At 39.4% G+C, this 25,746-nt stretch overlaps 1 protein-coding gene across 4 annotated transcripts in view; it reads left to right on the forward strand.

Annotated features, from left to right (window-relative positions):
* Positions 1-25,746, forward strand: part of LOC115630798 (calcineurin-binding protein cabin-1-like) — a 285,450-nt gene that overhangs the window by 256,392 nt on the left and 3,312 nt on the right. For all 4 annotated transcript variants that reach the window (XM_030527455.1, XM_030527459.1, XM_030527457.1 and 1 more), the window contains 3 exons: positions 13,349-13,863; positions 18,635-18,989; positions 24,553-24,696. In XM_030527455.1, coding sequence (XP_030383315.1) covers positions 13,349-13,863; positions 18,635-18,989; positions 24,553-24,696 — 1,014 coding nt within the window. The remainder of the gene's footprint in view (positions 1-13,348; positions 13,864-18,634; positions 18,990-24,552; positions 24,697-25,746) is intronic.

Here is a 25,746-nt window from a genome sequence, read left to right on the forward strand (position 1 = left end):
TATTTCAAACATTGATTAACAAAGGCATAATGGAGATGTATGTTGACGACATAGTTATTTTCGGAGATTCAGCTGGTCAATGTTTGGAAAATATGCGAATTGTACTGAAGTAGGCAGAAATGTATGGGCTTGATATAAAATGGGCCAAGTGTCAGTTCTTAAAGAAGAAAATAAATTGTTGAGTATTTTGGTGACCTTCCTCATAGTTATTTTTATTGTTTGGCCGGCTCGAGGTCAGAGTAAGAAAAACCAATTTATTTAATTTTCTTTTCTTTTTCCGATATATTTCGGTTACGCCACGGTAACCGTCTTCAGGGCAACTACAAAACATATAACATAATTAACGTATTAAAACTATAACACAAAAATTTTTATATAATTACTTATTTAAGCAAGTCTGCTCTGTTTGACTTGGAGTTACTAACTAACAGGTGTCTGTAAATATGCGCGCAATTTTCGGTGTCTGCTTTGTAGTTAATTCTGTATTTGTTAGGTGTGTTGATAATGTGTAGCGTTTCGAGAGTGAATCGCTTACTGTAGTGTCGTTCTTGTTGAAGTACTTTCGTTTCTTCAAAGTTGGGGGTGTGTCCAGTCTCTATGCAGTGGGTTGTTAGAGCAGTTTTTTGTGTCAATGTTTGATGCCTTAGTTTGTAGTCTGACTTGTGTTGTGATATCCGTGTTTTTAGTTTCGACTTAGTGGTTCCAATGTAAAATCTCCTACATGGGTTGTCGCTGTCTCCGTCACATGGAATTTTATAGACTACGTTATTCAGGTCCATTTCTGCAATTTTTGCCTTAGTCCTATTAAAAATGTTCCTAAGTGTATTCTCCGGTCTGTGCGCAATTTGTATATCCTCTTTTTGATAGCAGTCTGACTGGGTGAAGCGTTCTGAGAACCCAGATACGTATGTCAGAGATTTGTAGATTTTTGGTGCTCTTGGTTCTTTTTTCTTTGGGTTCTTATGGTTCTTGATTAGGGAATACGTCAATTTGATAGGGAAGTCGTTTTGTGTCAGTATCCGTTTAATTTCTTCCTCTATTTGTTTATGGTAAAATTTGTCACTTGTCTCGAACATCCGTCTTATACAGTTCTTGGCTGTATTTATTATCATATTTTTCGGATGTTTCGAGTGATAGTTAATCAGCCTACCCGATGCCGTCGGTTTCTGGTACCATTTTGTTTTTAGCGTATTCCCACATCTATTTATAGTCAAATCCAAATAATTAAGTTTCTCGTCATTTTCTGTCTCTAATGTAAATTGGATGTCTTTGTGGTATATGTTGAGGGCGTCTAATGTCTTTTGCACCTGTTTCTTGTCAATAATTGCGAACAAGTCGTCAACATATTTGGTCAGGAGTCTTGGTCTATGGATCAATTTCGATGTTGTGTTTTCCAGAAGCTCCTCCATGACTATGTCCGCTATTACAGGGGACGCCGGGGATCCCATCGGTAGTCCCTTAAGTTGTATATACATTCTGTCCGTATACTTAAAATACCTTGTTTCACGGATGCAGAAATGTACGATGTCCATAAACATTCTCTTTGGGATTTTAGTGAAGCTTTCTATCCTGGTCCAGTTTTTACTGATGACATCCATCGCTAAGTCGATTGGGATGCTCGGGAACAGAGATACCACGTCGAACGAAACTAAAATCTCATCGTCTACTATATAAGTGTTGTTGACCTTGTCTTTAAACTCTGAGGAATTTTTAACGTTATATGGTGAGGTATTAGTCAGGTTCTTTAATATCCCAGCGATGTATCTACTAAGTTCGTGACAAGGGGAACCGACTGACGAACAAATCGGTCTCAGGGGTGTTCCTTTTTTGTGTATTTTCGGTAGTCCATAGATCCTGGGTGGTAGTGCAGTGCTTGTAACTAATTTATTCCTTTCAGTCTTTGTGATTATGTTCAATTGGAGTAGTTTGTCAACGAAGTTGTTGTTTTTATTCTGTAGCCTAAGCGTGGGGTCTTGCCTGAGTGTTCTGTATGTGTTTGCGTCTCCTAGTATATCCGTCATTTTGATATTATATTCCTCCTTGTCCATGGCTACCGTCTTATTTCCTTTGTCCGAAGTTAATATTAAAATGTTGTCATTAGTTTTCAGAAATTTTTTGGTTTGTTCCACTGTGTCTAATATTGCGCGATCTCTTGTGTTAGTTCGGTTGTTTGTCATCATGTTCTTAATTAGTAAAGAGAGTTTTATGCGAGCTGTTTCTTGGTTCTCTTTGTTTTTTATTGTTTGTACCAACTCCTCTCCGTCCGCTATGCATTTAAAGAGCGGAAAGCTTTTTCGGTCAGTTGGTAAAGCGTACTTTGGACCCATAGCAAGTAATGCTGTGATGTTTGGTGGGAATGTTGTGTGTGATTGGTTTGCAAACCACTCTGCCTGTTTTTTGTTGTTGTCTGTGTGCCGTTCGTTACGATCGTTTCTTAGGTTCTCCAGTTTTCGTAGTTGTCGTTCTTTGAGAGTTGTTGTCAGTTTGTTCATTATGCTCTCTTCACTCTCAAAAAATGCTTTTGTATCGTCCGCTCTCATTATTTCCTCTATGGTTGTTTTTGTTTTTTGTAATTGTTTCCTCTTCTCGTCAATAATATTATGTTTATGTGCGATCAATATACTAAGAATTTTCATGTGAAATATATGGCTATGCTTTTCTAATCTTTGGCTTATGTTTGTGGGAATGAGTGAGTTTGAATTATTTTTAAATATATTGGTGCAGTTTGTGGTATTGTTTATGAAGTTGGGGACAAGTTTGTACTTTCGGCATTGTAATAAAAATTTTATACTAGACTGTAACTTAACTAATTTTTTGGATATTTGCTGATATTTGTTAATTACGTGTTTGGAGTTTTTGTAGTTGTTCTTTATTTTTGCATATTCCATTTTACTGGTTGCTGCATACGGCGTGCCTTCCGTTTGAATATTGTTGAGTATTTTGGTGACCTTCCTCATAGTTATTTTTATTGTTTGGCCGGCTCGAGGTCAGAGTAAGAAAAACCAATTTATTTAATTTTCTTTTCTTTTTCCGATATATTTCGGTTACGCCACGGTAACCGTCTTCAGGGCAACTACAAAACATATAACATAATTAACATATTAAAACTATAACACAAAAATTTTTATATAATAATAATTTTATATAATCAAGAACCATAAGAACCCAAAGAAAAAAGAACCAAGAGCACCAAAAATCTACAAATCTCTGACATACGTATCTGGGTTCTCAGAACGCTTCACCCAGTCAGACTGCTATCAAAAAGAGGATATACAAATTGCGCACAGACCGGAGAATACACTTAGGAACATTTTTAATAGGACTAAGGCAAAAATTGCAGAAATGGACCTGAATAACGTAGTCTATAAAATTCCATGTGACGGAGACAGCGACAACCCATGTAGGAGATTTTACATTGGAACCACTAAGTCGAAACTAAAAACACGGATATCACAACACAAGTCAGACTACAAACTAAGGCATCAAACATTGACACAAAAAACTGCTCTAACAACCCACTGCATAGAGACTGGACACACCCCCAACTTTGAAGAAACGAAAGTACTTCAACAAGAACGACACTACAGTAAGCGATTCACTCTCGAAACGCTACACATTATCAACACACCTAACAAATACAGAATTAACTACAAAGCAGACACCGAAAATTGCGCGCATATTTACAGACACCTGTTAGTTAGTAACTCCAAGTCAAACAGAGCAGACTTGCTTAAATAAGTAATTATATAAAAATTTTTGTGTTATAGTTTTAATATGTTAATTATGTTATATGTTTTGTAGTTGCCCTGAAGACGGTTACCGTGGCGTAACCGAAATATATCGGAAAAAGAAAAGAAAATTAAATAAATTGGTTTTTCTTACTCTGACCTCGAGCCGGCCAAACAATAAAAATAACTATGAGGAAGGTCACCAAAATACTCAACAATATTCAAACGGAAGGCACGCCGTATGCAGCAACCAGTAAAATGGAATATGCAAAAATAAAGAACAACTACAAAAACTCCAAACACGTAATTAACAAATATCAGCAAATATCCAAAAAATTAGTTAAGTTACAGTCTAGTATAAAATTTTTATTACAATGCCGAAAGTACAAACTTGTCCCCAACTTCATAAACAATACCACAAACTGCACCAATATATTTAAAAATAATTCAAACTCACTCATTCCCACAAACATAAGCCAAAGATTAGAAAAGCATAGCCATATATTTCACATGAAAATTCTTAGTATATTGATCGCACATAAACATAATATTATTGACGAGAAGAGGAAACAATTACAAAAAACAAAAACAACCATAGAGGAAATAATGAGAGCGGACGATACAAAAGCATTTTTTGAGAGTGAAGAGAGCATAATGAACAAACTGACAACAACTCTCAAAGAACGACAACTACGAAAACTGGAGAACCTAAGAAACGATCGTAACGAACGGCACACAGACAACAACAAAAAACAGGCAGAGTGGTTTGCAAACCAATCACACACAACATTCCCACCAAACATCACAGCATTACTTGCTATGGGTCCAAAGTACGCTTTACCAACTGACCGAAAAAGCTTTCCGCTCTTTAAATGCATAGCGGACGGAGAGGAGTTGGTACAAACAATAAAAAACAAAGAGAACCAAGAAACAGCTCGCATAAAACTCTCTTTACTAATTAAGAACATGATGACAAACAACCGAACTAACACAAGAGATCGCGCAATATTAGACACAGTGGAACAAACCAAAAAATTTCTGAAAACTAATGACAACATTTTAATATTAACTTCGGACAAAGGAAAAAAAAAAAAAAAAAAAAGACGGTAGCCATGGACAAGGAGGAATATAATATCAAAATGACGGATATACTAGGAGACGCAAACACATACAGAACACTCAGGCAAGACCCCACGCTTAGGCTACAGAATAAAAACAACAACTTCGTTGACAAACTACTCCAATTGAACATAATCACAAAGACTGAAAGGAATAAATTAGTTACAAGCACTTCACTACCACCCAGGATCTATGGACTACCGAAAATACACAAAAAAGGAACACCCCTGAGACCGATTTGTTCGTCAGTCGGTTCCCCTTGTCACGAACTTAGTAGATACATCGCTGGGATATTAAAGAACCTGACTAATACCTCACCATATAACGTTAAAAATTCCTCAGAGTTTAAAGACAAGGTCAACAACACTTATATAGTAGACGATGAGATTTTAGTTTCGTTCGACGTGGTATCTCTGTTCCCGAGCATCCCAATCGACTTAGCGATGGATGTCATCAGTAAAAACTGGACCAGGATAGAAAGCTTCACTAAAATCCCAAAGAGAATGTTTATGGACATCGTACATTTCTGCATCCGTGAAACAAGGTATTTTAAGTATACGGACAGAATGTATATACAACTTAAGGGACTACCGATGGGATCCCCGGCGTCCCCTGTAATAGCGGACATAGTCATGGAGGAGCTTCTGGAAAACACAACATCGAAATTGATCCATAGACCAAGACTCCTGACCAAATATGTTGACGACTTGTTCGCAATTATTGACAAGAAACAGGTGCAAAAGACATTAGACGCCCTCAACATATACCACAAAGACATCCAATTTACATTAGAGACAGAAAATGACGAGAAACTTAATTATTTGGATTTGACTATAAATAGATGTGGGAATACGCTAAAAACAAAATGGTACCAGAAACCGACGGCATCGGGTAGGCTGATTAACTATCACTCGAAACATCCGAAAAATATGATAATAAATACAGCCAAGAACTGTATAAGACGGATGTTCGAGACAAGTGACAAATTTTACCATAAACAAATAGAGGAAGAAATTAAACGGATACTGACACAAAACGACTTCCCTATCAAATTGACGTATTCCCTAATCAAGAACCATAAGAACCCAAAGAAAAAAGAACCAAGAGCACCAAAAATCTACAAATCTCTGACATACGTATCTGGGTTCTCAGAACGCTTCACCCAGTCAGACTGCTATCAAAAAGAGGATATACAAATTGCGCACAGACCGGAGAATACACTTAGGAACATTTTTAATAGGACTAAGGCAAAAATTGCAGAAATGGACCTGAATAACGTAGTCTATAAAATTCCATGTGACGGAGACAGCGACAACCCATGTAGGAGATTTTACATTGGAACCACTAAGTCGAAACTAAAAACACGGATATCACAACACAAGTCAGACTACAAACTAAGGCATCAAACATTGACACAAAAAACTGCTCTAACAACCCACTGCATAGAGACTGGACACACCCCCAACTTTGAAGAAACGAAAGTACTTCAACAAGAACGACACTACAGTAAGCGATTCACTCTCGAAACGCTACACATTATCAACACACCTAACAAATACAGAATTAACTACAAAGCAGACACCGAAAATTGCGCGCATATTTACAGACACCTGTTAGTTAGTAACTCCAAGTCAAACAGAGCAGACTTGCTTAAATAAGTAATTATATAAAAATTTTTGTGTTATAGTTTTAATATGTTAATTATGTTATATGTTTTGTAGTTGCCCTGAAGACGGTTACCGTGGCGTAACCGAAATATATCGGAAAAAGAAAAGAAAATTAAATAAATTGGTTTTTCTTACTCTGACCTCGAGCCGGCCAAACAATAAAAATGAAGAAAATAAATTTTCTGGGTCATGAAGTAGAAAACGGACGTGTTTGGCCAGGACAAGAAAAGGTAAAAGCTGTGAAGAATTTTCCTCTTCCCAAAAACAAACGGGGAGTACAGGCCTTTCTTGGACTAACGGGGTATTTTCGAAAGTTCCTTAAAGATTATGCATTACTAGCCAGACCGTTGACACAATTGTTGAGAAAAGAAGCCGAATTCAAAATTGAAGGGTTACATGTACAGGCGATAGAACAATTAAAGAATGCTTTCGACGAATGAACCAGTATTGAAGATATTTATGCAGAATGCGTCAACACAGTTACATGTTGATGCGTCAAAAGATGGGTTTGGTGCTACTCTTCTCCAGCAGCATGATGGCAAGTGGCATCCTATTCTGTACTGGAGTAAAAAAACGACACCTCAAGAAGAAAAGTTGCATAGCTATTTTTTGGAAGTGAAAGCAGCATACTTAGCAACAAAAAAGCTACGACATTATTTAATGGGCATTGAATTTGTTCTCGTTACTGATTGCGCAGCGTTTAAATGACATCAACGAAAAAAGAAATTCCCAGAGAAGTAGTGCAGTGGTTAATGTATCTGCAAGATTTTACGTATACCATAGAACATCGCGCTGGTATAAGGATGAAGCATGTCGACAGCCTCAGTCGATTCCCAGTCATGATCGTAAGCACAGAAGTTCAGGCACAATTTTTAAAGGCCCAACGCAAAGATGAAACCTTAGTTGCAGTTGCAGACATTTTAAAACTGAAACCATACGCAAACTACAAGGTCAGAAATCAGCTGATTTATAAACAAGTAGATGGTATTGATTTGCTAGCCGTACCGAAATGCATGGAAAAAGAAGTTATCAGGAATGCTCATAACTTTGGTCATATGGGTGTGAAGAAAAGCATGCATCACATTCAGCAGGACTATTTTATAGCACACTTAGAGAAAAAAGTTGTGGAATTTATCGCGAATTGCATTGAGTGTATAACACATAACAGAAAGCTGGGTAAACAAGATGATTTTTTGCATTGTATCGACAAAGAAGATCAGCCGCTGAGTACACTCCATGTAGATCATTTGGGATCATTGGACCTGACTGCAAAGAAGTACAAATACATATTCGCTGCTGTTGACGGGTTTTCAAAATACACATGGTTGTATCCAACAAAGTCTACCGATGCGCAAGAAGTTGTTAAACATATCAGCTCGTGGGTAGCTATCTTTGGGAATCCACGGCGTATTATCAGCGACAAAGGAGCAGCATTTATATCGAAGCAGTTTAAAGATTTTTGTGAGGAACACAAAATAGAGCACATCGAGACTACTACAGGGATCCCAAGAGGAAATGGGCAGATAGAGAGAGTCAACCGAGTTATTCTGTCTGTTTTGTCAAAAATGTCTGCAGCCGAGCCGTCAAAATGGTATAAATATACATCACAGGTGCAACGATCTATTAATACACATGTCCATTCATCTACGAAGTACACTCCGTTTGAAATTATGTTCGGCGTCAAAATGCGTAATGAATCTGATCTGGAAGTGGTGAAAATTCTTCAGGACGAGCTACTGGAAGGCTTGCAGGATGAACGCAACCAAATCAGAGCTGATGCCAGAGTACAGATTGAAAAAGCTCAAAGTAGCTACAAGAAGAATTTTGACAAAAAGCGACGTAAGCATAGTGGTTACCAATTAGCAGACTTAGTAGCCATTAAAGTAACACAGTTTGTAAATGGTAAAAAGCTGGCTCCGAAATATATCGGGCCATACGAGGTTACCAAAATAAAACGTAATGGAAGGTTTGACGTGAAGAAAGTTGCAGAGTTCCAGGGTCCGAATCAGACTTCAACTTGTACTGATTCTATGAAACTGTGGCGTTACATGGGTCAAGACGAAGACGATGAAGCTGGAGAATCATCTGAGACAGATGATGAGCAGGATGGCCGAGTGTAAAGTGGCATCCTTGTGCCATTATCATCAGTTGGCACCCCCGATCAGGCGAAGGTGTAATTAAGAAGAAGTCGTGGGATAGTCGTTTTTCAACAGTCGTAAGCAGCAGTCGTGGCATTCAGTCGTCAGTAGTAAAGTTGTACAGCAGTCACTAAAGTTGGTCAGAAGTTGCGAAAGTCGGCGTCTAAACATATTTTTAAGTCTTATGTTATTATATAATACTATTCTTACTGTTTGTCAAATACTCGATATACTTTATTAAACGATTTATAAACCCAATAAATCTTACATATATATATATATATATATATATATATATATAGATATATATATATATATATATATATATATATATATATATATATATTATATAATATATATATATATATATATATATATATATATATATATATATATATATATATATATATGTGCAATAATGAACATGCTAAATTATTTTGTTTCTATTTATTACTTTTGTTTTTTATTAACAATGCTCGAGGAAACTGTAACGACGCGTTGCGCAGCAACCAGCTGTGCGTCATTACGATGCCAAGTAGTTGTAAATTAATAAGTAATTGTAAGAATAGTAAGCCATGAAGGCGAGTAATTTTAAGTGCGGTTTAGGTTAGTTCACTTCTGGTTCTTGGCTCATGCCCAACGCGCACTGAAGCGCTCTGTATGTTGTTTTACAATTAAAGAAACACGTGGAGAAGTTTGGGCATACCGCCCTCTTTTATTTGGTGGACACCTCGGCACTTTGGGGTGCCTAATTTATTTCAGCATACTCTGGCCGGCGAGCATACCCGCGGCAGAGTAACAACGTTACAAGTGGCGCCCGAGCAGGGACCCCAAAGAAGTGTGAGGTTAGATCCGACCAAGTAGGGGAGAGAGCGTGGACCTACGATGCTACGAACGAGCTGGATTCGCGTGCTGCGGAAGGAAGAGCTCAGCACGGTGCTGCGCGAGTTCGACATCGAGGAGACCGGCACCGTGGAGGCTTTGCGGGGGCGGCTGGCAACGTTCGTAAGTCGGCCCAAGAAGAGTACCGACCCCGCCTGGAAGAACTAGCGGCGTATTACGAGAACATGTCGTCGCGTACCGCGACGGCAGGTCAGTTGAGCCCGGTGCCCGGCGGACGGCTGGGAGTCCCGAAACAAGAGGACGTACCGGAGGGACTGCTCGTCGTGACAGAGGCGAACACGACACCGCTAACTCCTGCGACAGTGCCGACCATCTCGGTAGCGGTCGCGGCCTCGCCGGGAGCTACCACAACCGAGCCCACGGCAGCCTCAGCGACGCCAACAGTGGCTCCAGTGCTCTCAACGGCGGACCTGACACAAGCGATTGCCGAGTTGGCTCAGTACACCCACCAGTTGGCCCAGGCTATGGAGGATGGTTTCCAGAAGCTGTCGAGCCAGGTCTGCGGTTCCACCGCGCCTGCTGGTAATGTGCCTGACGAAGATGACCCAACGGCACCGACTCCAGCGTCACCGCTCGCAAGCGCGCAGGCGGTGGCAGAACCACAGGCGCCAACATCAGCCGTGTCAACCGCATCCGCGGCTGGTTCGGCCCACTCGACAATGTCACGAGCGGAGCGGAGAGCCCTGAGCACGGAGGTGGCACAGTGGGGAGTACGTTTCGACGGCAGCGGGGACCCAAGAACGTTCCTCCGGGATCTGGAAGATAAGGCAGAGATGAGGAACGTGCGATTAGATGAGTTGGTGACCGTGTTACCGGAAGTCCTGGTTGGCGAGGCGAAGGAGTGGGAGTGGTCAAGGCGCAATTTGGCACAACGGTGGGCCGAGTTCCGCCAAGACCTACTAAAAGAATATCCAGCGGGTCCCCACATAGAAGAGCGCCGGCGGGAAGCATACAGCCGGGTCCAGGGCGCATCAGAGGGCCCTATCGAGTATGTCCGAGCGATGCAACGACTGATGCGCGGCGCGGAGATGACTGCAGAGGAGCAGCTGAGACTTGTCCACGCCAACGGGCTACCAGAAATACGCGCCAATCTCCGCCTGGCATGCGAAGAAGTAAGCTCACTCGATGGGTACTTACAGGCGGCACAGGGCGTGCGCCAAGGAATCCTAGCACGGTCACAGGCGGCCGGCAATGATGAGACGAACGCCACACACCCTACGCCGTTCCCACAGCCGGTGGCGGTTGGCCCAGCGGACACGCATCGTCGCCCACCCATCTGCAGACGTTGCGGGATGGGAGGGCACAGTATGGACGCGTGCCCAAACTCTCAACAGCTCTACTGTTGGGACTGTGGTAAGATGGGGGTGCGTGCGAACGAATGCTGCCGACGCGCGACGGGAAACGCCAGGGGGGGCTCGTCCCACATCAACAGTCGGCGAGCCCACGCAGGCAGATTCCAATTAACAACGACACGCAGGGTAGCGGCCGCGCTACCAGTAGACTGCGATGTGGTACTGGTAGAGGCGGTCGTGGACACCGGAGCGACACGCAGCTTCGCGAGTCCGATGCTGGCGCAACGCCTGCGGGCGCCAGACGGAGGAAATGTACGGTCCGTGAGCGTGACTGTGTCCATGGCTGACGGGACACAGAAGACGGTCCGTGAAGAAACGAAGGCGACGGTCACGGTGGGCGACAGTCGCGTAGTACTGCCGCTGCTCACACTCCCCGGATGCATAGATGAGCTCACATTGGGACTGGATTATGTCCAAATGGCCAACGGGGCGGTGACTGTGGGCGGCCAAACTGTAGAATTGCGAACAAACGATCCACGGCCACGCAGACGGCGGAGGCGAAATCGCAGAGCCCGACATGCAGCCTTGGTGACAAGCGAGGATCAGGCACGCCAGTACAATCTGCGGAGACGCGAGTGGCGACCCAGACTGGGCGACGAGGTGCTCGTGCGACAACATCACCTGTCCAACGCAGCCGAGCAGTTTGCGGCCAAGCTGGCGCCTCGCTTCGATGGCCCATTCACGGTACGAGCATTCATATCCCCAGTTATAGTGCGTGTGCGACCGGTGGCGGGCGGCAGAGGTAGAACGGCACATGTGCGGGATCTAAAAGCGGTGAACGCAGAAGACAGCGAAGCCGACGAAGGCAGCGACGACAGAGGCAGCGTTAGTATGGTCACCAGGGCCACGCCACCGACAGCTTCACAGCAGCCACAGCAGGCCACTCCTCAGCGTCAACAAAAGCAGCCACAGCGGCAGTCCGGGCATCAAAGTCGGCCATATCAACGAGCACGACGACAGCAGCCACGGTCACGACAGCAGCAACAGCAACCAGGGCTTCGTAGCAGCCACACCGACAACAGCAACGGCAACACCACCGGCGTCCACCAAAGCGGGAACAGCAAAGCTGCTGTTCTAGCCGAAGAAGATGCCCATGTAAGCCTACAAACATAATTAAACGCAGTTTGCTGTTACGTTTCAGGCCATGTGAAGCGATGTAGATTACCGCACCGCCTGAGATACACACTCAGCGCCGAATATACCAGAGACGCAGCAGATGGGCGGTATGCTAATTCCATTGGCGATCCATAAACAGCTACGGCAACAGCAGCCAGTCCCACAGCAGCCACTACAGCACCCATTACAGAATCCAGAGGATGACGACACGTCAGCACCACGCGGCGGAAATGCAGAAAACAACAATGCGACCGAATGACAGAGCGAACAGCTGACGGTGAAGGTACAGGTGGCGTTGACAGGTGGCCAAACGCGAGGGGTGGCAGCGCTGCCACCCAGCTGCTACACATCTGCCGTTCGATTATGGCGCGGTGAAGGAAAATTCGAAAAACCACCGATCGGGCCGTTCGACCCCTTGGGGAAAGGGGGAGGTGTAACGACGCGTTGCGCAGCAACCAGCTGTGCGTCATTACAATGCCAAGTAGTTGTAAATTAATAAGTAATTGTAAGAATAGTAAGCCATGAAGGCGAGTAATTTTAAGTGCGGTTTAGGTTAGTTCACTTCTGGTTCTTGGCTCATGCCCAACGCGCACTGAAGCGCTCTGTATGTTGTTTTACAATTAAAGAAACACGTGGAGAAGTTTGGGCATACCGCCCTCTTTTATTTGGTGGACACCTCGGCACTTTGGGGTGCCTAATTTATTTCAGCATACTCTGGCCGGCGAGCATACCCGCGGCAGAGTAACAACGTTACAAAACATTCAATTTTTAGTACGAAATTCCTGTGAACTGTCCATGGATTGTTCCGACACTTCCCTCTTAGCCTTTGGCTCAACACGGGACATCTATGTATATTAGTGGCACGTCCAGAAATTCGTCCACTCCAGAAAGCTTGGCGTCGAAAACAGCAACAACACTCGCAACCAGCAAACCCAACAATACGAACAAATGCAAAAGAAGTGCCGAATGCACTAATTATTGCAACGAAAAAACTTAAACTCGTACTTTCTCGGTCTTACGGGAATCAGGATACCAAGTTTGGTTGTTCTAGCTCTTATACTTTCTGAAATTCTTGCGTTCATACAGACGGATAGGCGGACGGACAGACAGGCGGACATGGCTATGACTCGGCTTGTCATCCTGATCAATAATATATATACTTTTGGGGGTCTGCCACGCCTCCTTCTGCCTGTTACATACATTCGCACAAAACTAGTATACCCTTTCACCCTCTCGGTACAGGGTATATTAAGATTATATTATTTTCATAGCCTGTTTAAGAAACCTTAAATTTGTACTTACAATGAATCTTCCATTTTTTTTAGGAGAGCCGGGGCACTGGAACTATTACAACTTCAACAAACTCGTCATCCTCTATTTCTATTGATGATTCGGAATCCGAGAATTCGTGCAATCAAACTGAGTTCTCCAATTATAATGCATCAGAGCTGGAGCATATTTATAAAAAGGCTATTCGTAATTTAGAAGAATGTGTTATTCGTTTTCCTGAACACTACAAATCCATTTATCGCCTTGTTTCTTTTTACATGAATGGTCCAAAGAAAATGCGGAATTTTCAAGTAGCTGAAGATTTACTTCTTCATCATTATCAAACCAGCGTGGGAAATATGGTTGATGGACTGTTTTTTTATAGAAAAAGGAATAATATTTTTAACGGTATATGGAGAATTCCGTCTTCAGAAATCGACAGACCTGGAAGTTTTTCAACACATCTTGTGAAATGTATTAACATATTGCTGCAGTTACTCAAAATTCAATGTAACTATAAAATTTTAATTGATATTATACTTCAGTTTCAAAGACCACCGGAAACTGAGAGGTAAGTCATTATTTTAATATAACATACAATTTTTGTTGTATCCAAAGGGTAAACTAGTTTACTGCGTATGTGCATACACACAGAAGGAGGCATGACAGACCTCTGAAAGTATATATATAATTTTCATCAGTATGACAACTCGAGTCTGATTGTCTGTATGAGCACAAGGATCAAAGTATATATATTCTTGAACAACATGACAAGCCGAGTCGATCTAGCCCCGTCTGTCCGTCCGTCTGTCCGTAGAACCACCTAGATCTCAGAGATTATAAGAGCTAGAGACACCAAATTTTGCAAGTTTGTTTTATTTTTTTGTTTTTTCCCCACTTTCCCCTATGGAGGTTTTCCCGATTTTCCATTCGTATAATCGCCTATATCTCGGAGACTATAAGACCTAGGAACACGAAATTTTAGTCCAAGATGCCTTATGTAAATACGCAGAAAATGTATATTTTGGAATTTCCCTCCCTCCCTCCTCTCTCATGAAAATAGATTTTCTCTAACTTCCGTAATTCTTGGAATTTCGAACTAAAATTTTGCAAATACCCCCAGTTATTTATTATGTGTCCGTATGCTAAGTTTCATATAATAGACCGATTCAACAAGAAGTTATAGCCATAAATATATATGCTGCTCAAGCGCTGCCCGCAGCTGTTGTTGATGCTGGTGCTTTGGTTGACTGCAAACATGTTCACACAGACACGAATAGACGCGCATAGACACACACATACACTCACATAGGCGCAATTGCTTTGTATGTGTGCAATTATACACCCTTTACGTGAGTTCGAATACAGAGAGAGGTAAAATCGATCCAAATTATTTTTTTTTCACATTCTTAATTTTTTTATTTTCTATAATTTGTGTAAACAATGTACAGAGTATTTCAAAGTCGGGACACTCGACTTTAGCTTTTTTACTTGTTTTTAATTCTCTTAATATTTTTTTTCTAATTATTGTAAACATGTATAGAGTATTTCAAAGTCGGGATACCCGACTTTACTTGTTTTATTTTTTTTTGTAATTTTTTATTTTCGCCTAACTTTCCCATGACAATGGAATTTTCCATAACCGTTTTATAGTCACCTATATCTCGGAGAATATAAGATCTAGGTACATTACATTTTAGTATGATGCCTTATATGAATACGCAGAAAATTTGTTTATTTCTATAAATATTATACACATACATACTTGTAAAAACCTGTTAAATGCACAACTACTAAACTGAGCACAATAATGTTAAATTACACCAAAAATACATCAAGTAAAACAATAATACACAAATTAAAGGCTTATCCATAATAAAACACGGCAAACATGTCTTTCACTGACAACATCTCCCTCTGACAACTCGCTCACGCTGTTTAAGAATATATATACTCTATGGGGTCGGAGATGCTTCCTTCAGTGAACCTTTCTTGGGCGGACACTCTCCGCTGACCAACTTTTGTCCGGCCAAGACGAGTATTCGGTTAAAAGGATAAAAATTTTTTTTTTAGTTTTTTGCTTATTTCTATTTGGGCGATTCAAATAAATTCACTTTATTCAATATCAAAATTCAGTTATAATTTATGTAAGTACTTATATACATAGTACGTAGTACAGCCACAGCAGGAAAAACAGATATTCACTACTATTGCAAAACTAGAGTATTTTCCTTTTGCAACCATTCCTGACCTAAATAACAACACGTTTAATTTATTTTACGATATTTGTCCAAGCGCTACTATAAATTCCATCGTGCAAAACAGAATAATTGGGAAATAATTAAATAGCAATATTGTAGTTGAATGAAATAATTAGAGTAGAGAATCGGATGTCCCGACTTTGAAATACTCTGTACATATGTTTAGAATAATAGGAAAATTCAAATTAAAAGATTTTACCTCTCTCGGTATTCGAACTCACGTAAAGGGTGTATAATTCCACATTTACATAGAAAGCACCAATATCAACAACAGCTGTGGGCGGCGCTTTGGCAGTACATATACTTATGGCTGTGACTTCCTTTAAAATCGATCTTTCATAGTGATGTTATGGCTTCAGTCACTTTGTTCTTGCAACGTACTCGGGATCTTCCTCACCTCCGTTGTCCTCCAACTACCGCATCAAACACTTTCCGAGCTAGAGCTTCTTCTTCCATACGAACGACATGACCTAGCCAGCGAAGCTCATCGTATTCATTCGCCTGATCACGTCAGTGATCGTCTGCCAAGAGAGAGCTCTACTGTTCAATTGCCTACTGAGCCCATTGTACCACCTGTTCGCAAGGATTATTCGCCGCTTAATCTCCAGGCTGATATTATTGGTGATGTCAAAAGCAGAGCCAAGGTAATTAATTTTCTTGATTCCAAAGTTATAGTTCCCTGCTGCCAGATGAGAATCAAGACGTCGCGATTCTCTGTTAAAGCACACCATAAACTTTGTTTTGCTCGTGTTTACCGCCAGACCTACTTGGGCCGACTCCCTTTCGATCGCTCCAAAAGCACCAGTGACATCACACTTGGTCCGACCGATGATGTCAATATCATCGGCATATCCAAGGAACTGGACACATCTGTTTGTCAATATTGTGCTCGTCCGATGTACTCCGACTTTCCTTATATTGCTCTCCATAAGTTGAAGAGCATACATGAGAGCGAGTCACCTTGTCTGAGACCTTGCTTGGTAGTGAAAGTTTCGGAGAGGTCGTTTCCTACCATAACGGAACTGATGGTATTGTTCAACGTCATTCTGCTGAGCCGAGTTAGCTTTTCAGGGATACCAAGCTCAGACATGACATCATATAGGCGATCTCGCAGTGGACTATAAAAGGCAGCCTTGTGGTCGACAAAAAGGTGGTAGGTGTGGATCGACTTTTGTAAGACTTTTCCAGGATATGGCGCAGTGTGAAGATCTGGTCAATGCGATTGGAAGAATACTAATACCACGATAGTTGGTACGTATGGTGGCATCACCCTTCTTCAGAGTAGGGCAGATCGTACTAAGGCTCCAATCTTCGGGCATATTCTCTACAAGCCATGTCATCGTCGTTGCAGGCAAATGCGCCCTTCCTAAAGCCCTGGGTCAGACATTTAAACCTCTGGTAGAAGTTTCGGTCTTCATTACTGTCTCTGCTCCACAATCTCACTTCATACTTTTCAAGCTCCCGTCTGAAACGTCGCTTCTCTTCTCTCCTCTTTATTCTATAAGCCTCTACCACAGCTCGAGTAGCACCAGCTTGCAGTGCTTGTCATGCTTTGTGGCCCCGCCCCGCCTCCTTCTGCCTGTTACATTTTTCACCTCCCGCAAACCTAATATGTATGTATACTCTTGTACATTTTTCGTACAGAGTATAAAAATATGGATGATCAAACTTGATGAAAAGTATCGCTACAATTATTTTATTTGTGTTTGAAACGCCCATTACCAAAAGGTACGCGTCCGGCCAAGAGATGTTTTATTTCAAATTTTATGTACAGAGCAGAGAACTGCAGCGGTGCACCGCAACAATAAGTACACCGCATACCTACTTAGAATATTTCACTCACGATCACACAAAACACCGCATAAAAAATGATGCGGTGTTGATTATACTCATGGCCTTCTTATACTTAGATCAATGTAATCACAACAAGACTTTTCGCTATCCTCTTCACTCATTTTTGTACTTATGCGGTTGGTGATTGCAAAGAAACTTGTGAGAGTAAAAACCACCACCAAATGTTTGCGATCAATTGAGTATTGGGTTTTCTCGCACTCGGCAATTTTTTTACTCTGTCTTTTTGAGTGTTCGCTCTGCACGATCAATTCAGATGCGGTGCCTGCAATACTTGTACTTATGAAAGTATGATTTGCGATGTTGACCTTGGAAATTCAGTGCACATGTGTTTACACGTATGTACATATGTATGTAGTAGAACATGTATGTATGTTCTTTTGTGTGTACACTGTACATATTCCGCTACGATTTTGTTTTGGCTATATCGCTAAGAATACAAACATAAATAAGGCAAGGTATAAAAAAAGGTGTACAAAATTAAAAGGATTTATTTAATTCATTTTTTTGTTCTTATGAATACGTTCCTCTATGATCGATTCAACACTAATGAGGCTTATGCAGCAATTAACTATACCCTTCCATATGAAGCAGAATGCAGAAAAAAATAATTTACAGTGCATTATGAGCATACATAAAAAAACGCCGTTATGCACATGCGTTGTTTTCAGTACTTGGTCTTTGCTTCGCTTCGATTTTCATATGCGGTGTTTGCAGTACCCGGTCTTTGCTTTGCTAATCATCACATTGATTTTGTCAACTCTTCTCTCATCGTTTCTTGCGCACGCAATATTTGTATTGTGCGCGTATGAGTATAAGTATAAGTACGATTGCAGAAAACGACAACAAGAATGTGCGATGAAAAAGTAAAGCAGAAACCGCATACTCCCATGATCGAGTACGAAAGTGATCCAGTCATAGCAATACAAAAATGCCTTTTGAGTAGGTCACTGAATTGACAAAATAGTATGCGGTGGCGATCACACTGCAACCGCTTTTTCAGTAAGTATACTTAGAGTAGAGCAAGTCAAACTTGCTTTAAAAAGTACACCAAAATGAATAATCTAGAAAAAGTGTCATTCTAAGAGGGGTTAATAGATGTGTCCGTTAAGGGAGTTTTTACTGTAGTACTTATTACATATTATATCACTTCTTATGCCCAATACCAATTGTTATCGGGTATTTCTAGGAATTTCCTTGAAGACCTAACCTTCGTATTTTTATTTTCAGATGTTATATCCAGGACTATGATCGTATAAAGCTGTACAATACAGCCATTAATTATTGCCAAGAAACTATGCGCAATATATTATATAAACATGAAACTGAAAAAAATGAGAAAGAATTATTAAACATGTTATTGGATATGTACAAAATACAAAAGAAATACTATAAATATGCTATTCAAAAAGATATCTGGTTCTCAACCATTTTTGTTGAAGTCTATCTATCCTATATAAAAATAATTAACGCATTACCGTACGGCGACAACTATTTTGATTTGGCAGTAAAACTTTGCCATCAGGAGATCACTCATAAAAAAAATATGGAGAAACAATCGTCATTGCTAACGAACATCAATCAGGTAAGTTTGTGCATATATTTTTGTGTTTGCTAATGGTTAGCTGAACAAGATAGAACATTACAGACGAACTGCCTAGTAAAAAACCCTGCACACAGATCAGATTAATAACAAGAAAGGAATGCTAAAGTCGAGCAGGCTCAACTCTTAAATACCCTGTACCACCCCACAAAAAAAGAAATTAATTAATTAAATTAATTTAATTAACAGAAAATTTAAATATCTTATAATTTATTGAGATCAATTAGAACAAATCATATATGTACAAACATACAGGTGTACATCTGCCCGCAACGCGAAGCAGAATATGCGTAGGTACGCTTTCGTTTTCTGCTTTACTATCGCTTACGCAGTCGTTGCCAGCGACGGTAACTGTAAACTTTTGGCATTTTGCCTTTGAAATTAACAGGCGTAAATGATCAAAACGAAAGAAGAGCAAGCCAATGACTTACAGTTGTTGTTGTTGTATTTTGTTTTAAAAATTTGATTCAAAACCATAGAACATTATTTATTACAATCAAACAACGGTGATCGATTGTCATACATACATACATACGAATATACATACATGCTATGTATGTAAGTACACAGGCATACATACATACATATGTATGTATGTATATATGCATGCATGTTTCTCTTTACATTTTCATACATAGACCCGAACTGTTACTTGTTCTGTGTGTGAGTGTGTGCATATGATGTCCCCAACTATTTGATATTTACGTTCTTTGTAATTTTTTGTTGCTGCATAAAGTTACTAATGAAAACCCCAATGCCAAATGTACTAAACAAAGAAAAAATTACTTTTAAAAATGTTAAATAATTTTTAATTAATTAATATTTCTTGCTCTGTCAGTGAAAGACGAATGAACATACATATGTACATAAATAGATGTGTACATATGTATATGTGTACATTCACACATTAGTGTCTCACATTAAACTATTCAATTAAAAATATATAATTATAAAGAATAATGAAAATGTTTAATGTGAAAACTAAAACTATGACTAACTTGTAATGACTAGCGTAATAATTTAAAAGTAACCGATACTTGTAACGCTAGGATAAGGTTAATAAATAAAATAAAAATAAATAAATAAAACATTTTGCTTGGCTATTTTAATCGTTTGAACTAGAGATGGGCACGGGCCGGCTATTTTCGGCCCGACACGACACGGCCACGAAATTAACTTTTAGAAACACGCACGCGCACGCACGACGAAAATTTTTCTTAACACGGCCCAACACGGCCCAACATGAACTTTTTATATATTAAATATAAAAATTTAAAAAAAGAAAAATATATATATATGTATATAAACATTACAAATTTTTATTCAGAAAGATTATCTTATCAATATTTGAGCTAAGAAGCCGAGTACGTCGCTCATTTAAAATATGTCCAGAAGTGGAAAAAACTCGTTCGCTTGTTGCAGAGCTGACAGGGATATTGAGTATATGCCTTGATAATTGCCTTAGCATTTTAAATTTTGTTGATTTTTTCCAGAATGTTAGCACACAAATTCCTGGATCAACAACACTACTTATATAATCATCTATTTCAATATCCATTCTTGACCTGTCCAATTTAATTTTTTTTTTAATTATTAGTGTCCAAAAATTCTGAAAAGTCGTGTTGACTATTGGGTGCTTCGTTTTCTTATTCAAGTGTTAAATCGTTATTTAAGCTATCATTTATTTCAGCTAGCATCGATTTTAGTGTCAGAATGACGCGCCCCTTCTTATCGGGACTTAAAAAGTTCATTTCCTTAAAAGGTGGATTCAAAAATAGCCCCAATAAATGAACTGTGGTTGGTTCAAAACGTTTTTTTTAAAGAATTTAAGGTTAGATTCTTTAGTTTTGTTATAACAACAGAATCGACAACGCCCTAGTCGCAGTGGTTCTTCAGCTTTTCAGACCACAACGCAAATATAACAATTGTTGATTCTTTTTCAGAACTAAGCTTCTCTGAGCATTCTTTAAATGGTTTGAGAAAATTGAATAAGTCATGCATCAGGTCAAAGTCAATCCCTGAAATACGTTTTAATTCATTTTTTTCCAGTAACAAATGCTGGATTTCTAATTTAACATCATAAATGCTATTTAGCATAATTTAGATTGAATTCCATCTTGTGCTTACTTCCTGTTTTAAAGTTTTGCTCAGCTTGCAATTAAGCTCTGAATGTTTAAAATATTTTACCAATTTTTTAACTAAATTAAGATTGTGACAAGAAAGCCTTTTGTGGTGGCTAAATGCGGAAACAACATTTGAACCATTGTCTGTTATTATGACACTACTCTTAAGACTGTTTCGTAGCTCATATTCATCAAGTATAGAATTGACTTGTTCCAAAATATTAGATCCTGTTTTAGAAACTACAAATTCTTGTACACCTAACATAGCAACTTTAAGTTCAAACAAATCTGTAATATAGTGGGCACTAAGACATATGAAAGTCGGCGGTGGTAAATGCTCTTAAATGCTGCTTAGCGAGGTCAATCTTAAGCTTAGCCCTTATATTATCATATGTCACAGACAAAAAATTTGTTGATAATGAATTGTTTAAAAATGTATTTAGCTTGTGTTCTAAAATATGGGCAAACGCTAAAAGTAATCGAATTATCGATATATTTTGATTATTTACCCAACATTCGTTTTTTTATTACTTTAGTTGTTCATTTTATTTCGTGCTATGTTCGTGTTCTTTCATGTTTCCTCGTGCGTTTTTTATCGTGCCTTTTTGGCTCAACACGAACACGCACGGCCACGCATGAAATCGGAATTTACAACACGAACACGCGGGCCCACGCGTGGCACGAAGTGCCACGACAAAAAACACGGCCCGTGCCCAACTCTAGTTTGAACGCATATACACGAACAGCTGCTTGGATGTGTGTGTGTGTGTGTATGTATATGTATACTTAGTTGTCCCCAACTGTTTGATTTTTTTTATTGTTTGTTCTGCCTGCATTTGTAAAATGCATATTTTGAAAATCCTTGAACGCAAAGTTGTAGATTTAGTTACGTAGATTACAGTCTCCAAATTTGAAATCGATCGCAGAAAATTAGTTACGTAGATTACATTACCCAAATTTTAAATCGATCGGACTAAATTTATAACACAAACTTTCATTTGAAATAGTGAATAAATATTAAAACCCCAATAATTCAAGTTCCACCACAAATTTCGAAAATCCGGGTATGCAGTTTTGTTTGTATTCTTTTATAGATTACTAGCAGGTATTGCCCGTCTTAACCCGGCTCAATATGTTTCAAATTGTATTTATTTTGTGTGTGCATAACCTACCCATATGTTTTCACCTTAAAGGTTACCAGTAGGAAGGCATTTAATGTATTTAAATGAACATTTTCTGTTCTTGACAAAAAATTGTTCAGTAGTCCGTTACATTTTTGTTCTTGACAAACTATTTCGTTAAACGAACATGACCACTATAACTAATATTTTTTAAAGCTCGTTTTCCCCCCGTTGGAGCTAGAATTTTCCAAAAGCCTTTCTTAGTGTGCTCCTACACTATGATGGATACTATGAAAGGATACTTGAGTCCAAATTTAAATTCACATTTGAGTCTTTTCGTGCCATATTGAGTCAATATGGAATATGAAACACGGCACACGTCAATGCCGTGCAGCGATGAGCCACGATCAAAAAGCACTGGCACCGATACCATCAAAATATCGAAGTTTGAATGCAATAAGCAGAATATTTAAATAACAAAATCTAATTTATTGACATCAATAAGAACAAATCATATACATACATACATCTGCCCGCAATGCGAAGCAGAATATGCGTAGCTCCGTTATTCGGTTTCTGCTTTACTATCGCTTACGCAGTCGTTGCCTAGCGACGGTAACTGTAAAATTTTGGCGTTTTGCCTTTGCAATTAACATTAAATGGTCAAAACGAAAGAAGAAGAGCGAGCTAATGACTTGCAGTTGTTGTTGTTTTTAGAGCATTATTTTATTTAAAATCAAACAACTGTGTTCGATTGCCCAATGTATACATTAATACGAATGCGAATGAATACATATGTATGTTTCTCTTTACTTTTTCAACCGTACGTAGAGAATCGCACACATAGACACGAACTGTTGCTTGTTGTGTGTGAGTGTGTGTATGTGATGTCCCCAGCTATTTGATATTTGTTGTTGCTGCATAAAGTTATTAATGAAAACACTAATGCCTAATGCACTAAACAAAGAAAAAATTACTTTTAAAAATGTTATATAATTTTCAATTAATTAACATTTCTTGCTCTGTCAGTGCAAGACGAATGTATATACATACATATGTAGATACATATGTACATAGATGTGCACATACATATGTATCTATGGACATTCACACATTAGTGTCTCACATTTTGCTTTGGCTATTTCAATCGTTTGCACGCAACTACACGAACAGCTGTTTGTATGTGTGTGTGTGTGTGTGTGTGTGTGTGTGTATGTATACTTAGTTGTCCCCAACTGTTTGATATTTTGTATTGTTTGTTCTGCCTGCTTTTGCAAAATGCATATTTTGAAAATCCTTGAATGCAAAGTTGTAGATTTAGTTACGTAGATTACATTATCCAAATTTTAAATCGATCGGACTAAATTTATAACACAAACTTTTCATTTGAAATAATGAATAAAGATTAAAACCCCAATAATTCAAGCTCCAACACAAACACAACGAAAATCTAAGTATGCAGTTTTCTTTGCATTCTTTAATTGATTTTAGAAACTAAGTTTTAAGTCGATCGGTTGAAAAATGCGGATTTTTCAAACAAACTTTGGAGCTAATTTTCCCCCCTTTGGAGCTCGAATTTTCCAAAATCCCTTCTTAGTGCTCATCTACACCATGATAGGATACTTGAGCCCAAATTTCAGCATCCTAGCTTTTACCGTGTGGGCTGTGGGCTGTTGACGCGGTTTGCTTTTGTGCCCCAACATTTTTTTTACAGGAAAACTCCCATATTTTAGGCCCAAAAAAAAATATCAAAAAACCAAGTATACAGTTTTTCTTGGAATTGGAGTATACAAACTAAGTTTGAAGTTAATCAGATGAAAACTGTAGATTTTTCATACAAACGTTGGAGCCTGTTTTCCCCCCTTTGGAGCTCGAGTTTTCCAAAATCCCTTCTTAGTGGGGACCTAAACTATGAAAGGATACTTGAGTCCAAATTTCAGCTTCCTAGCCTTTTGGGCTGTGCGTTGATCACCAATCAGTCAGTCAGTCAGGACAAACTGTTTTATATATATATATATACATATATATATATATATATATATATATATATATATATATATATATATATATATATATATATATATATATATATATATCTTGGTATCGCTATTAATAAACATTATATGATACACAAGATCACATTTATGCTGCTGGACCAAACACTTATAATAGTAAAAATATTATTGCTTTATTAGAGTAATAGATGTGTCGATGACGATATCTTAATTTGTTTGCTTCCTAAAGTATTTAAAACGTTTGATTATAACTCTAAAATGTAATAATTAATTAATTGTTTTTCAGGTGTCAAATATACTTATTACGGAACAGCTACCATGCAATCCATCAAATGTTTTAATTGAAAATGAGTCTGTCATCTTTACACCACCTGCAGTCCAATCAGGTACCGAGCATATGGAGTCGGAAAATATGCATCCATTGTTTCAGGTATATATGCGCTAGATAATAAAGTCATTTATTTTATGTTATTTTATTTCCTGTTATTCAAATATCTACCTTCTGTGTGATTTACGAGTATACATAGAATCACAATAATCGAGTATGTCCTTGTAACCCTTGGGTTGCACGTTATAAACATGATAACTAGAAATAAAATATTCTATTAGTAAAAAAAAACATCGCCTATTAATAAAAGTCGATGAACGTTTTCATTATGAGTATAAGGGAATGTAAACAATAGAGCTCTAGACAGCAATAGTATTAATAGGTAGGTAGGTAGGTAGATAGATAGGTGGGTAGGTAGGTGCGGCAGCCAAACCCTGGCTCACTTAGGCCCTAAAAGTCCACTTCCTAAATGCGCGTGGTTGGCTGCTTGTCTGCGCATGTACTACATCCATCCATATGCTTGGATGAATTTGAAAATGTGTTTCGGCTTTCTGTTATCTAGTTCCGATAGATTCGGGAGGAGGATAGCTCCTAAAAAGCGTTGTCTTGTCCTTAACTAGACTGGGCAGTCGCAGAGTTTCCTCCTCTTCCACGCCGTCTTAAAGTCCTAGTCTGGCGGCACAGGTGCCAACCAGCCAGTGCCCCGTAATGGCTCTGATTACGTCTGAGCATTGGCCTCTGCTCAGTGTGCAGATCTCCGAAGATCGCTTCTTGTTGCGTTTGTGGTGATTTTGCGGTGTGATCTCTGCGTCGTTGGTCCACATTTAATTTGCAACAGAATCAAAGTGGTTCGGCAGGTGGTCCGACACTTTCCTTCTCTGGAATGAGGAAAACGGGGGTTCCGTGTCTTGCCAGCTCGTCGGCAATGCAATTTCCCTCTATAGCCTGGTACCCAAATGAGGTAAACTGAGAACTTTGCTGCCATCTCGTAGAGAGATTTGCGACTTCGAAAACACTGCACTGGTCCGTAAGCTTGAAGGCTTTTTTGATGCCAAGTTGTTCGCTAAAGGCGCCACCGCCTACGCGGTTGTCTAGCTTAGAACCGTTTGTATAGATTTTGATTGATTTGCCAGCCCCCATGCTGGAGGGCCA

This window comes from Scaptodrosophila lebanonensis, unplaced genomic scaffold, assembly GCF_003285725.1.
Source record: "Scaptodrosophila lebanonensis strain 11010-0011.00,11010-0021.00 unplaced genomic scaffold, SlebRS2 tig00001410-arrow-pilon, whole genome shotgun sequence".
NCBI classification, from domain to species: domain Eukaryota; kingdom Metazoa; phylum Arthropoda; class Insecta; order Diptera; family Drosophilidae; genus Scaptodrosophila; species Scaptodrosophila lebanonensis.